This window comes from Halichoerus grypus, chromosome 2 (genome assembly GCF_964656455.1).
Source record: "Halichoerus grypus chromosome 2, mHalGry1.hap1.1, whole genome shotgun sequence".
Classification (NCBI taxonomy): Eukaryota; Metazoa; Chordata; class Mammalia; order Carnivora; family Phocidae; genus Halichoerus; species Halichoerus grypus.
This window is the reverse complement of record NC_135713.1, coordinates 89,078,949-89,094,912: the sequence shown is the minus strand read 5'-3', so window position 1 is coordinate 89,094,912 and position 15,964 is coordinate 89,078,949. Positions and strand designations below refer to the sequence as shown.

Genomic DNA, 15,964 nt, shown 5'->3' with positions numbered 1-15,964 from the left:
GTGTAAGACGGGAGAGGAACGAGCCTAAGCTAGAAAGGCATCTTGCTCATTAAGAATTGATACAAAGAGAAAACTCAACTAAGGTTGAGAAATACAGAATCTTTGGGCAATCCGGCGAACACTAATGCCTCAAGTTAGGGCAAAAAGAAGTCAGGAACTAGACAAGAGGAGTCACAGCAATGGATGAGTTTGCTATTGAGTCATGTGATTAGATTGCTCCTAAAAATGGGCGGCACAATATTGACTAGACTGGGAGAAAATGATAGGGAGCTCATATAATTGAGAGTTTATCTAATTCTGTGATTCCATTATCAAAGGAATTATAATGAGTATCATGCAATAAGGCATCCTTGGGGTTTATGAAAGATTTTTGTAAGACATCTACTTCATTTTCTTCCACTGAATTTTTGATCTTTCAAATTTACTCCTACAGGTAAAGATCCCCACCCAGCCACTCTTGGAGGAAGGTAGAAAACAGGAAGTCTGGAACCAGTTGAAGTAAATTAGGTCTATGAATTGAAATGACCCTACCTTGTACCTAAGTTCCAGTAACTGGGCTAGATTGCCCCCTCCTTCCTATAAAATCAGGCTGCCTTTTGTTCATTGGTTTCAGTAACCATTTCCTGCTCTTGTCTCTCAGACTTAATTCCTTTCTGCAATTACTTGTCTAAGAAGGAATCTAGTGCTGAGATCTGGTTTTCCTCTTCAGACCAGCCTCTGACCCCTACATCTCAGGACCTGACTCCTTTTTCCTGATGTTGCTGGTCTGCCTGGGCCTTTTATTTATTGCTAACCACAACAGCTGTGCCGCCTACTTTATCCTTGTAAATGTGTCTGGTCTTCAGGCTCCTGGCATTTCTCTTTGATCCATCCCATTGTCCTAAAACCTAGAAGATACAACGCCTTCTCTACCATTAGCATTCTTCATAGTACTTAGTTCAAACTTGAGGCTGTGCTTGATAAATGCTGGTTAGCTGGATGAGAAGCAAAGTTATGATGCCAAGTTTCAGGATCATTAAGTTATAACTGTAAAAATTTGTTTTAAATAAAGTGTTTGAGACAACAATATGATTTTTATCCTTAAACTTAAATGAATAGCATGTTTAGTGCCAGTTATATATTTGATAATGCAATATTCTATCATGGCAGTTCATTTTACCATTTTCCTTTTTTCATTCTGCTCATTTTATTAATTTTCTGCATTTTATCATTTTAGTTTCTCCTTATTTTGTTATTTTGGGCATTTTTCTTAATGTTTTAATTTTCTCATTTCCTTATTCTTGAATGTTGATGTGATATTTTATATTGTGTTTTCCTCTGTGGTAGTTTATCTTCAATTCTTTTTTTATTTAAAACTTATAACCAACATAATTTAATCTGGGACAGCATAATGGGTCCAAGAAATAAAAAAGTCAATAAATAAAACAGTGCTAGTTTTTTTGGTTGAAACTGAAAAAAACCACTTCAAAGGGTGAAGTGTCCATTAATAAGGGTATTAAATTAAATAGAAACAATCTTAGCAACATAGGAACTTTACCTGCTGAAGTTGGCTCTTCTTCATCTGATGCTATGATAAGAGGAAAAGAGGTGAAGTGGGGACAGGGAAAGAGTGGGGGTGGATGGGGGTGGGGAGGGAGAGAGAGAGAAAAAGAGAAATTGAACATAAATATATTTTGCATTTTCAAACAATGACTATAAGCTCCTGACTTGTAATTTTGTGAATACATTAGAAATCTGCCATTAGGTAACTGGATAATGACAAATTAATGGGCATTTACATTAAATTAACATTTATATACTTTTATACTCTAAAATACATATTTATTAGAAAAGACCATTCAGTTGTCTGAATCTGATTTCCCTTCCTTTTTGCAAACAAGATTGACTTTATTTAGTTTGAGTATAAATTATAATTATTATGAATTATATTGTTTAATAATATAAATTGTATTAACATATGACTATCCTACCATCACCACTTTGTGGGAATTTTCTATTAGCAAAGAGGAATCAAAAGGCATTGTGGATAGTAAAAACTTTGTTCCATGAAGTAGACATTTTATAAATAAGATAGGGGTTACACACAAACACACTCAACTCACATGTATCACACACTTTAAGATTCAGAAGTGGTGATTCTGTGGTGAAGCCACAAAAACCTGAATTTTGAAGGTTGACCCCAAGTGGTTTTGATGCTCGTGGTCTACAACCCACAAATGATAAACACAGATATTATAAAAGGAAAGGCCACAATATGAAAATACAACTTTATGCTAAAGCAGTGGTTCACAACCATGAATTTATATTAGAATGCCAAACTCTGGGCCCCACCTCAAACCAATTAAGTCACAATCTCTTTCAATGGTATTAACTTGTAGCCAGGATTGAGGCATTACTAGATAATATCAATATAAGGTAACATGAACTATAACTCAAAGTGGGAATCATTCTGATTCCTGTTTTAAAAGGGAGGAATTAAAAAAAAAATTGAGGGTACAGAGAGAGAGAGAGAATCTTAAGTAGGCTCCACACCCAGTGTGGAGCCCCCCATGGGGCTCGACCTCACAACCCTGAGATCATGACCTGAGCAGAAATCAAAAGTCGGACACTTAACTGACTGAGCCATTGAGGTGCCCCAAGACATTACTAAATAACATCAATATAAGGTAACATGAACTATAACTCAAAGTGTGAATCAGTCTGATTCCTGTTTTAAAAGGGATGAATTTTTAAGAGCAGCCAGACTCCAAGGGTAATAATCTGCTATGTGTATGTAGGGGATTGAGCATGGTATTGTAAGAGTGAAAAAAAGAGCTTATCTGAAGTTGCTTCACAATATTGCCTAGAATCCACCTCTTCACCTTTACACTAACAGACAGACTCTGTGAGGGGGTATTTCTGCTCTGTACACAAGCGCAGCTTACCCCGAATATTACCGTTGAGTTATATGACACCAGCTGGTACTATTTCATTTGATCCATGAAGTTTTAAAATAAAAATTTACTCAGCTGAATTGCTTATAAAGGAGCTTTGTTCCCAGGTGATTCGTTAATCAAGGTATCACTGTGTAGCCAGGGAGCAGTCTCTACTCTTTCCCATTAAGGTTACCTGTGCACAGAGCACACCTTAGACAAACTGACTTTGTGTCCTGACAGTATTTTCCTCTCACATGGTTTGGCTTGTCTCCTTGGCACATAAAGGAATGGAGAGAGCAAACATACTTGGCATGCATGGTGTGGAGAACATAAATATTTAAAAAGCCATTTGCTGCTTTATTATGTCCAAAATATATCATAACACGTTCGAAGTGGAAAACTGTCAGTAGCTTCCAGGAATCCCCTTTTAGGAAAATACCATAAAGCCTTGTAGAAGTGCTGACTTAAATGGTCATTATTAGTAAAAATCTGGAGAGTCAAAGTGTGGGGGGGGTGGAAGGAACTCAATTTATAAAGCTATGATGAGATGAAAATTACTTATATTTGATACAGAGGTTTAGAGTGACTGAGCAATTTGTCTAAGGTCCATTTGAATTTGAGCTCAAGTCAATGTGACTTTCAAACCAAAATCTTTCCACTATGCCTTACTTTCTCCCAAAGTGTTGACTCAGTATCCACTAAGAGAGAAAGGGAAAAAGGGGAATAGAGTCATGGAGTGAGGACTGGCTAGATCTCTGATAGTGTTACTTGGACTTAAGCATAATGGGGAAAAAAAAACTGGATGTGGGGACCGGGAAACTTCTTTCGGTCCCTTACAATCCAGGGATAAACACTGGCAGATGAAATCTAGAGTGTCTAGTTAAAATATCCTAAGCATGTGATGCCTAAGGAAGTAAGATTAGAAATGCTAAGATTTTATCCCTCCATTATATATGGATAAGCAAGAAATTTTCGGAAAGAACTATCCAGCACAGAAACAAAGACAATTAAATTTATAGATGTCTTAGCAAGTAGAATGTCTTAAAACCAAAGCCTGTGGGGTAAGCAGTGCACTAACCTACACTTAAGCCTGTAATACCTAAAAATATCTTTGTAACAGATTAGCAATATTAGAGTCAGCAGATACACAGTTCTGCATAGAATTCTGTTTCTATACATCTCCATAACGGTGGTTCCTCGTAATACAAAGATGTCACGAACCAGTACTCATACTATTAAAATACACACACACACACACACACACACACACACACACACACACACACACACAAAGGCACATACATAAGGGTTAGTATTACTATTAATTCACTCTTGCAGTTATCTCTAGCAAAGAGGGTCTCGTAGGTGGCTAGCTACGTTACCAAACAGAGCATCATGAACTATTAACAGGTGGCAGCTAGAGCTCCAAAGGTACAAATAAGCCTCAAAGTAGACATTAGTGGCCTATTCAGCGAAATTTAAGTAAAATAATTACCACAGAAGATAATGCCATGCTACCCAAATGATTTTTCACTTTTCCTATTTGCTTCTCAGAACTCATTGAAATCAGCAAATCAAAAAATATGTCTTTGTCACATGCAAGTTCCTTTAATCCCAGAAATTAAAAACACATGCACCGGGGCGTCTGGGTGGCTCAGTCAGTTAAGGGTCTGACTCTTGATTTTGGCTCGGGTCATGATCTCAGGGTCGTGGGATGGAGCCCTGAATCAGGCTCTATGATTAGTGCAGAGTCGGCTTGAGATTTTCTCTCCCTCTCCCTCTGCCCCTTCCCCCTCTTGCATTCTCCCTCTCTCTCCCTCTCTGTCATAAACAAATAAAATATTTATAAAAAACAAAACAAAACAAAACACATGCACCAAGCAAAACAAAGCTAAACAAGTAACTCTGTATTGCTCTGCCTGGTCACAATGTAGAAGGATGTACTGAAATGACGGTGACAGTAGAAAAACAGCAAAAATATATATCTGATATAGACAACTTAGATGTGCAGCCCTCTCATTGCTCATAACAACATCACCCTGGGCGTTCATTAAAATGCCCCAGATCTACTGAGTCTGAATTTGGGTGTTAGTTCAGGTTTCTGCATTTTTAAAAAGTGCAGCAGGTGACTGTTATAAACACTAAATGTTGAAGAAATGATCGCCATACCCATCAAAATTTATTGCAATAGGAAAGAGCCATGGGTGCAGTTGTTGGAACTGCAGCAGTAAATTAGCAGGCTTATAGGAAACCCTTCACAATATGTACTGGGGTTGCTTCACCAGCTCTCAAAGCTCTTTCTCTTGTATCATCTTCAGGTTTATTTGGATATCTACATCAATACTTTGGAGGAAGATAACTTATCCTTTGGATATAGAGGGGAAGCTTATATCTCAGAACTAAACAAATCTTTTCCATTTTCCTGGCCACCATTATTCGTCTAGGTAAGCGTAAGACCCATTTGGGGACAGTGATGTGTAAGATCAAGTTTGTGTGTGCTTGGGTGAGGTGAGGCTCTTGGAAAGGAGGTTTCTTTAATCTTCTGAGAAAGTGTCTGGAAAAAACCCTCTTTCTCTTCCCTTTAGACCCAGACAGGAAGCCTGTGGTCCCAGAAGTGAGCTGGCAGACATTTTGCAACCATGATGGGAGCCAGCGCTAGAAAGAAGCCAATCCTGCTCAAAGGCAGAATGGAAAAACAGGAAGAAATTAGATTACTGATGATATAGTTCAGCCACTAAATCATATTCTTACCCAAATCTGGACCTTCAGTTCTGAGGAAAAATTCTTCTACTTTATTGTTTATCTAGTTTTAGTTTTCTCTAATTTGCAACTACATGACATGCTGCCACTACTATAACCAGTTTTGTTGTTCCCATTTAAAATATATTAGAACACATAAGGAATTATTTATGTCTGAGGCAGGTGAGATGGAAAGTACATACAGCCTTGGGCGTTGCATTCTGAGGGCAGCTGGGCTTTCAGCACATAATTTTTCCACAGAGCTCATGACCACGTTTTGATACACTAAACCTACTGTGATTTTGAAGTTGGTCACTGTTTATTTAGGATGGTCTGACAGTGTACATGTTTATGAACTGGGTTAGTAGGTGTCAGAAGAAGGCAACCTGTAGACTCCCCTTCCCTCTTTTCTCCGTCCTTCCCAACCTTTCTCTTTTGTTCCACAGGATCAACTCTCAAGTACAGTAACTACCCAAACCTGACGGGCTGTGTACTACAGTGATACACATATGATATTAAAACACACATACTTCTTCACTGGACAGGCTTTAGTTCTATACGGTATCAACAATTCTTATATCTCCTGTCTTTGTTTGTCTTATCCTTGGGTGTTTTAAGTGAACTTCTATAACCTGGAAAGTCTATCCATTCCAAAAACAATTCTATACCCACTGTGACTCACCACCATCAAATAGGAATAGTTCATTATGAAAGATATAAAATACATTTCTTAGAATATTATAATCTATTTTACATATGGATGTTACTCAATTCATATTGATTTAAGGATCATTTTGTTTGCTATATTATAACTCTAGTTAATTATGTACCAGATATGCTCTGCAAGTCTGAAATTATCTTGTAATTCATTATTTCCATAAACAAAGAAACAAGAAATATATACTCTTAAACTCTGACAATATTTCAGAAGTTTTGATTCAACTGCAGTGATGAAAAAATAACAATATTTATGTATGATTATTCATGCTTGCAAGGTGATAAATGCTATAAATGTGAATATGTATGTGTGTGTGTGCGCACACACGCATGTGTGTGTGTGTGTATGTGTGTGATTACTAAGGCAAAGAAAAGTAAATTACAATTTCAAATTTGTGAACTTAGTCGTTTAAATAGGTTGTAGAGTTGCTTCTGGAAGTATTCAGAGATGTGTTTAGAGAGAGGTTTTGGTTCATATTGTTTTTGTTTTATTATTTGTTTGTTCATCTGTTTTTTGGCCAATGGCCCAAAGAGGACATGCCTTAGGACTTAAAAGTTGCTATTACCAACTTCTTCCTTGTGAAAATACAAAGAGGAATATTATTCTCTCCCAGCCAAAGACTTCAGACAGCAAATGATTTGGTCAGTTATACACTCTCAGAACTGCACAATGTTTGGGACACAATGAGAAACAACAGATAATGTTTGCATTGAAAGTATTCAGAGAATTACGAAGTCTTCTCTATGCTATTAGTCTTTCACATGCATTTTGATTCCTGTGCTAAATTTGGAGAATGGCATCTATTTGAGTACAGTTAAAAATATGTAATATATATAATTATGTACACATGTAGTTAGTATGTAAGTATATATTTGTATGTTTATTAGTCTCCTCCATTGGACTAGGAGTTTCATGAAGTCAGGGCTGTGACTTTTTTGTTCACCATTATAATTGTAGTTTTAGAACAGAGTCTACAATGTTGTAGGGTTCAATAAATATTTGTCAAGAGAAATAAAACAATATAGATAAATATTGAATACATTCCACTTTGTTGCTCAATAAAATTCAGCTGTTTCATTAGGTTACATTACTAGACTTATCAAAGAGAAAACCTTACATCTTCATCTATGTTTTATTTATTTATTTTTTTTTAAAGATTTTATTTATTTGAGAGAGAGAATAAGATAGAGAGAGCATGAGAGGGGGGAGGGTCAGAGGGAGAAGCAGAGTCCCTGCTGAGCAGGGAGCCCAATGCAGGACTCGATCCCAGGACTCCAGGATCATGACCTGAGCCGAAGGCAGTCGCCCAACCAACTGAGCCACCCAGGCGCCCTTCATCTATGTTTTAATTACATAGATCTATCTATCTATATCTGTATCTATCTATATCTATCTATATATATATAAATAATTATATATATACTGACTTATGTAATTATATAGTCATATAAATCAGATTTACTTTCTTGGGGCAGGAGAGAAAAGGAATAATGGTTCAAAAGACAATGGTTACTCTAATGACCATTTGATCATCTCATGAAAAAATAAATCTGTGATTTTAAACTAACTAAAAAAGCATCAAACTAATGCTTATTAACTAAATGGATTCATTAAAATAGAACCACAAAATGCACTTTCTATGTTTAGTAGTGATGTAGCTCACATGGGTTTCACAATATTAAACAGTGAATCATGTTAACAGCAATTAGCAGTGCATTTGCGATTTTCTCACTTTAGAAATAGGTACAAATGGGAAAAATAATTAAAAAAATGAATGGAAGCTTTAGTTTCATTGTTTTGCCACTGAGTTAAAAAATACATAATTTATAAAACTAAACCAGAGTACTGGGAAGTTGGGAAATAATATGACTCATCTCCCAGCTAGTATCAAAGAGACATTGGGGACATAATTAGGATACATTTTCCTGCTTAAAGGAAGCACTAAAGATCTTTAAGCTAGGTGATTTGACATTACAAAGGCCTTACAATTCGGCATATCATTTATCTATTCAATTGTCCTCAATCCTTTGTTTATTCTATGTGTTCTCCTTCCCTATCCAAATTTATCCCACCCTTGTAGACTCAATTCAAATTTCACCAACCTCAGTATATTAGCATTTATTTTAGTCTCCAGATTGTAGTTGTCCCCTTTGATTCCCACTGACTTTTAAACTATAACCTAAAGCCAGTGTGAAACAAAATAGCAATATTTTCCAGTCTTGTTCCCAAGCCGGACATTATCTACTATCCTTCATTCAGGGCAACAGTTATGTTTTTATTTTGTATAGTGCACATAATTGGTACTGAGTAAATATTTTTGGAAAGCTGTCTAATTTTAGAGATGAGAAATGAAGTCTAGTAAGTAAATTTAATGTCTGTTTTTACAGTACTGTGAGCTATGTAAAGTAAGGATTGGTAATTAAACCTAAGATATCCTAAGAAAATTCATGGGCAAATGGAAAGAAGAAATTTGAAAAGGACCAAGCAGATTAACAGCTAATATATATATGATTGCTCAGACTGCATCAATTTTAAATAAAATTAATTCATAATCTTTTTGAAAATGCAATTTGGGAGAGAGGAAGTAGTTCTGCAAAGAGAATGCTATGTTCTGTGACAAGGGAAGCCACGCAGCAGAGGTTATCTGCACAACACATGGGACATTCAGATGGTCACAGCACCCATATTATTTTGTTTCACAGCAACTGACAAAAGGAAAATGATACCATCAGGCTCACGTTCCATGGATTTCTGTTTTATTTACATGTGGGAAACTGCTCACTTCAACCTCAAGTCATTTCCATAAGTCTGGGCAAATGCACTAATCTAAAAAGCAAATCTGTTAAAACCAAAAGAACAAACAACTAAAAGGCAATGGGAAGACCAGCAAGATTGACACAAATCTCAGTGACAGCATCCACTCAAGGAAATCACAGAATCATTGCACATAAAATGTTAATGTCAGAAGAGATTTTGTGATTAAGGGGTTGGCAAAAAACAAACAAACAAACAAACAAAACCTGTCAAAATGGGTTAAGGTTTGCATTAGGAGTATATGTATTAAATCATCTAAATTACCAAATAAAACCCACCATAAACTGAATTTTGAAGTAAAATTCATATACATATGAATACATGTACATATAGTATATAAATTAAATATTTATTTATAATACAAATAAAAGGACTATACAACACATGCTGTTCTATAACTTGCTTTTTTCACTTATATTTGCACATATTTTTCTGTGTCAATATACTCAGTGAATATGGGCAGTATTTAATAATGTTTTGTTTTATGGACATACCATAATTTATTTAACTCTATTGAATGATATTTGGATGGAATCAGGGGTTTCTCTCTTACAAATAATACTGCAATGAATAATCAGACTCCATTTGAATAGTGATAGAAACATGAAACAAAAATAAATGACCAAATTTCATTAAATAAATAAGCTCATAATACTATGCACAATATAAAATATTCCTTTTCTGTAAATAAGGCTTTTAAATGATCCTGTTTTATGCCACCAGCCTATCCACAGTAATATGCTTCTTAAATATATTGGACAACATGATATTTGTGCCTTTTTCCTGTGAAAGTTACTCCCACAACAGAGTTACCATTAGTGGTGACCAAGTAGAACTTTCAGTGTCCCGTGTCCAAGTAGTACAAGACACAGAAACAAAAGAAATGGCTGAGCTCTGTGCTTGGGCAGATGCAGCCTTAGGGTTAACCACTGAGTATAATATTCTTATATTAGGTAATATAAAACTTCAATATTTTAAGAAAAATAAATGGTGGCCATTTGAAGACAGAAAATTGCTTTATTACAAAATCTTGGCATATAATGTGTGTGTGTATGTGTCTGTATGTGTGCACAAGCAAACATTTAATATGTTAAAGTTATTTCCAAGACGACATTTTACCACTTCTGAAATTTGTGAAGGCTTTTAACAAAAGATCATTCCTTTTTCACTGCTTATATTACAAAGAGGAATTCAGAAATTTTATGATGGCTTTGAAATGATGAATTCCCAAAATATAGTTCCACGTACTTGGCTTAATTAAAATACCTTTTGAAACTCAAAAGATGAAGGGGAAAATAATAGCGGGCAGGTGTAATTTGAAGAGAGCTCAGATATCTCTGGTGGATCTATGTTTCTCTTTGGTCTAGGGGAATTTTTTTTTTTTTCCACGTAGTTTGAACTCATCCCAAGGACACTAACTTTATGAGATAAAGCACAGCTTCTACTTGCCTATATAGAACTCAGCTAATCTAATGTGCCCCTGACTTATTCAGCAGTCAGTTAATGACTGCTAAAGAGGATTGTTTTTCCTCCTACCTGTTAAAATAGAAGTTAAAATTAAATGCTTTCTTTTCAGAATCATTAGGACCTTCTTTAAAGGAAAATAGTCAGTGTATCCACACTCAGGCATTAATCAAGTGACATTGACAATGTGATTTCCCTATCTGCAAAACTGGTCTCCCTAGGCCAAATTTTTCCTTAATTGAAATGTCTTTAAAGAACTCAACTGATAAAAAAGTAGACAGGTCTAACTTTAAGGCAATGAAATCGAATAAAGGCATAGGGCTATTCAGGGAGGGCCCAAGCCCCATTCTTCTTGTCTTTTTGCTTATTTTCAAGTTGTGAATGCGTACTATTAACTTCTACTCTTCCAAACTGCCAAAACAAACAAAACAAAAACAAAAACAAAAGAATAGTCAAGTAAATATAGGCTGTTCAGAAAACAGAATGTAAGCAACTTTGAGAAACAAAATTTTAAATCCAAACCAGACTTAAAGGTCACTTAGTCCAACTTGCCAACTAAACATCTAAATATTCCTTCAAAACTTCTAGTGGCAGGGAACTTAAAATCTCATAAAGAAACATGTCACATTGCTCTCCCAGGGCTAGCCTCTGGAAAACAATGGGATGATATGGCTCTTTCTTTGACATAACAGCCATTCAAATATCTGAAAACAGTTATCATATTCCCCATAATTCTCTTCTTAACTGAGATAAACTTCTCCACTTAATTTCATATATCATGGCATATACCCTGGTCATCATTTTTTTAACCTCCTCCTGATAAATTCAAATTTGTCAAGGTCTTTTGGGAAATACAGCAAGAAGAATTAAATCTCCAGATGAGATCTGACTAGGACAAAATACCATGCCCTTATTACCTGCCTTCTTTAGGCTGCTATATTACAACTAATAATCCAACACTGTATTAGCTACTAAAAGAGTAAGGAATTAATTTCCTTTCCCTCCTTCTTCCAGCTCCACCTTACACTAATTCCCAGAGAGCTAGGGACTACTATCTTATCTTCTTTCTGTCTGGGAGCAAGACTGGGCAGGAAAAAGAGGGGAGGGAGGCAGACATGGGACAAAGGAGATCATGGTTGGGGTGGGGTCAAGGGAGAATATGATTGGCTTACCAGCAATGTTAAAAGTATTTTAGCAATAGGAAAAAAATTACAAAATTTTGAACTAAGCAAAGCCTTAAATGTATTCTTCGAATCTTTTGCTTTCTCTCTAGCAAAGAATCTAGTTTGTGTGTATTTCATGTATAGTGTATTAAGTCCACAGACAAGAAAACCAAACACTTGTTTTTATTGAAACAGTTTCCTTAGTGTCCAGGACTAGGTAACCATCCAGGTGAATATAAATATTTGGTGGCTTCTCATAGGATTTTCCACATGTCAACTGACATTTATAGTCACAGAAGAATATTCCAGAAACTGTTGTTAGAACTTTATATTGTTTCCTCCAGCAAATAATTTCTGGTTAGAAATTCTAGGTTAGAAATTAGCGCTAATTTCAGTAAATAAGTCACATTCAGCCTTTCCCAAATCAACTATCTATGAGACCAAGTCTTACTGAAAACAATCACAATAATTAATGAAATGAAAAAAAGACCTTCGAGGCAGAATAAAAATGTAATAGGAAAAAATAGTACAATTTAATCCTCAAAAGACAAGCCTGAGGTAGTACTTAAAAATTACCTCAAATACTGTTCAGCAAAGTGTTTTGTGTTGTTTTTAAATAATGTTTATATGTTTCAACAATGTATTATGAAAAGAGGTCATAGAATCATGATCCTGGGATAATTTTGTTAATAACACTGAAAACTGTATTATAAGCATAGTCTGAGAAGATGACTGGAGGTCCTTTGCAATATAGGTCCAAATCACCTTGCTGGTCTGACTCCCAATCATCCCTAAAAACACCAAGTACTCTGGGCAACCACTAAGGCTAATTCTTCCAGAAGGTTCCCAAGTTCCTCAGCTTTATGTTTATCATCCTTCATTTTGCTTAAAACATTCCCCTCTAATAACTTGGCTGGTGAACTACACTTCCATCCCAGCCAGTTTTAAAAGCTATCTTAGCTGTCAAATCTGATCCCCGGGACTCAAAATAACCTTTCCTCCTGTTGCTACCCTACTGCACTGTGTTCTCTTTTTATGATGATTATTTACCTCATTGTGTAATGGCTACTGATGTGTGTGTTTTATGATCCTTTCCCAAACAGAAGTATCTCAAGGGCAGGCTTTTTATTTTGGGGTCACAGACAAAAGGGAGATTAGCCTCTGGGGGTCAGGAATAGCCTTTAAAAGATGCTCAATAATATTGGTTAAATGGAAGATCCTAGTGGTCTTTTGTACTCTGTGATTCTATTTTTATGCAAAACCACAAAGATACTGTTGATCTATCACATCTAAAAACCTAATATTAATATGGTATCATAAATTTTAACTTGGTATTTATTATATCTTTACAGATTCTCATTTTGCATTCTTATAAAGAAAAAATCAATTCATAAGTTATTTGCTGTAAGCATAAGGAAAGCTATACTCCTAAAAGGCCGATTCCTAATTATGCAAGCATTACTTACATTACTCATAATTTTCAAATAATAAAACATAGGGTTCTCTTTTTCCCATACCAAGTAAGGTGATTTGTCAAATTATACGTTGAAGGAAAGAAATTTTTGAAAAATTAAAAGCTGACAGCTAAATTGCCCCCAGTTTGCATATTCAAGCACAAGCAGAAAAAATCCTGACATAAAAGTAATAGATCAGGATTTACTGGACATCTAAATAATGTTATTAATGACTAAAATGATGGAGGAATATTCAGGAACTTAGAAGTCTGATTTCTGTATGTAGCTCTTGAATTGTCTATAAGATTTAACTATTTATATTTACTTATTTTATAACTCCTATATAGCTCTTATTATAAGCTAAGTGCTGTTCTAAGGGTCTAACATATATTAGCTCATTTAATTTGAACAAAACCCCTTCAAAGTTAGTATTATTATTACCCCAATTTTACAGACAAGGAACTAAGGCATTGAGAGGTTAAGCAACTTGCCCAAAGTAACAGAGCTAGTAAATAGAAGAGCCAGGATTGAATTCAGTCTGGCTGAATTCTTAACCACAATACCATGATGCAATCCGTTAAAAGAATGTGTTCTTACAGAGTTCCAAGAAAGCATGCTCAGCATGTGACAAACACTGTAATTAAAGGTATTATTATGATTACTCTTATATCTTCAGGTTCTTTTATTGTTTCAAAGCCCCCATCCCCATATGTGTAACAGGCACAGGTTAACTTGAACACAGACACTAGACCATGGACAATGCATTGGACAGAACTTCAGGCTTAACATCTGTTCTGCCTGCCTTTAGCAGAAATCTACGACCTTGGTCCAGTCATTACATTTATCATAGAATCATTTTCCTATTTAACACTGAGATTGGTATTAGCTCAACTGCTTATTTCAAGGTTATTACAAGAATAATATGTATATTAACATTTTTTTTTAAAAGATTTTATTTATTTATTTGAGAGAGAGAGACTGAGAGAGAGAGCACATGAGAGGGGGGAGGGTCGGGAGGGTCAGAGGGAGAAGCAGACTCCCTGCCGAGCAGGGAGCCCGATGCGGGACTCGATCCAGGGACTCCAGGATCATGACCTGAGCCGAAGGCAGTCGCTTAACCAACTGAGCCACCCAGGCACCCCTGTATATTAACATTTTAATGAATAGAGTACTCTAAAAATACAAGACACTATTAAAGGGAAAAGGGTGAGGGAAAAAATGTCCTTGGCATTATGGTGATCGGTAAACTACACAAAAAGACTCTCTGCCCACCCCCTTCAATGTTCATTACATGATGGCCTGATAGACAGCATGCCTGGTTGTGAGGTGAGCCTTACCACAGAAATGTGGGGTCAGGACATCATTGCGAAGAATATAGCTTGACCTCCACCACTGAATAATTAATAGAAGTTGACCTTAAAGGTCAGAGCATGTTCTAGGATGCACCCTGATTTATCCATTGCCTGGGGGAGCCAAAGCCATTGATTGAAAGAGAGCTGAACTGACAGAAACAATATTTATCTTGTTGAAAATGTTTGGCAGCTACTATGTCAATGAGTAACAGTAATGAGTTCTGTACTCAGTTGCTCTCTATGATCTGGAGGAAGCACTTGGCTTCTGATTTCTCAATTAAAATCTTATCAGATGAAGACATTATGGAGACTTAGCAACATGCCATGAAAAGAAGGTGCTGATTCTTATTTGAAATTTGCTATATTTTTCAAGGGTTAGTACTTAAGAAAACACGCTATGACTGGCTCCATCTTTTGCTAAGAAACCAAAATTGTATCCTCCTTACTTTATTTTCCAAGCCTTGATTAAAACAAAATAAAGAGAACAATAAATATTGATTGCTGTGCATTTTAAATCATAGTTTGATGAGTTTTATACTTTCAAAGGGAAAAATTTAATATATTCCAAAGAAGAGTCTGCCCAAATTCTCACTCATTATATGACTCATTTAAAAATTATGTGTTGTCACTGTACTTTAAATAACATGGACTACAGAATCTGCCTCCACATAAATACTCTGATTTAGATAAACTGCCTTAGAGTACAAAGTTACCTTGAGGTGTCACCCAATTTTCCTATGGCCTCAGGCACTGTTTCCAAATAAACCTTCACACAATGACATCCATTTGAAGCTCCTTGAGAAAAGACATTATGCCTTCTGTTTCATTAGTAACCATTATGCTTTACTCTAGTAATCCCTCATAACAAAGAGCATGATTTTAGCACATACTCGGTCCCAATAAGATTTGGTGATTAGTCTATCTAACTTATAAATATTACATACTACAGGATTTCTAATATTTCTAAGAAATAAATTTCAACCTATCAAGACACTTTTTAAAATGACTTCTTAATGCTTCTCTCATCTCTTTGTCTTCATTCTATCTTCAACTAATGGTAAGAGGACAGATGAGAGCAAATGCTCTATGATTCAGTCAATCAGCTTTCAATTTCCATTAGAGTAATATTAATCATTTTCCCACTTCCTATCTTTATCTAACCTTCATAGGTTTTCTTTATTCAGTTATCTTAAGTCAGCTCCATACTCCACATGCTCTAGAGCCATTATTTACGACTTTTCTGCCTACTCTCTCTCTTACTGGTTTGAATTCTAGAGAATAGTCCTTTCCTCATAGCTTTTATCAACCAAACTGGACCTTAAGATGTGTTTATAATTTGTCCTTT

At 35.7% G+C, this 15,964-nt stretch overlaps 1 protein-coding gene across 2 annotated transcripts in view; it reads right to left on the bottom strand.

Moving 5' to 3' along the window:
* Positions 1 to 15,964, bottom strand: part of EDIL3 (EGF like and discoidin domains 3) — a 396,995-nt gene that overhangs the window by 252,100 nt on the left and 128,931 nt on the right. The window contains exon 3 of one of the 2 annotated variants that reach the window (XM_078067083.1): positions 1,538 to 1,567. The exons of the other annotated variant lie outside the window; for it this stretch is intronic. Coding sequence (XP_077923209.1) covers positions 1,538 to 1,567 — 30 coding nt within the window. The remainder of the gene's footprint in view (positions 1 to 1,537; positions 1,568 to 15,964) is intronic. 2 annotated transcript variants of the gene reach the window in all.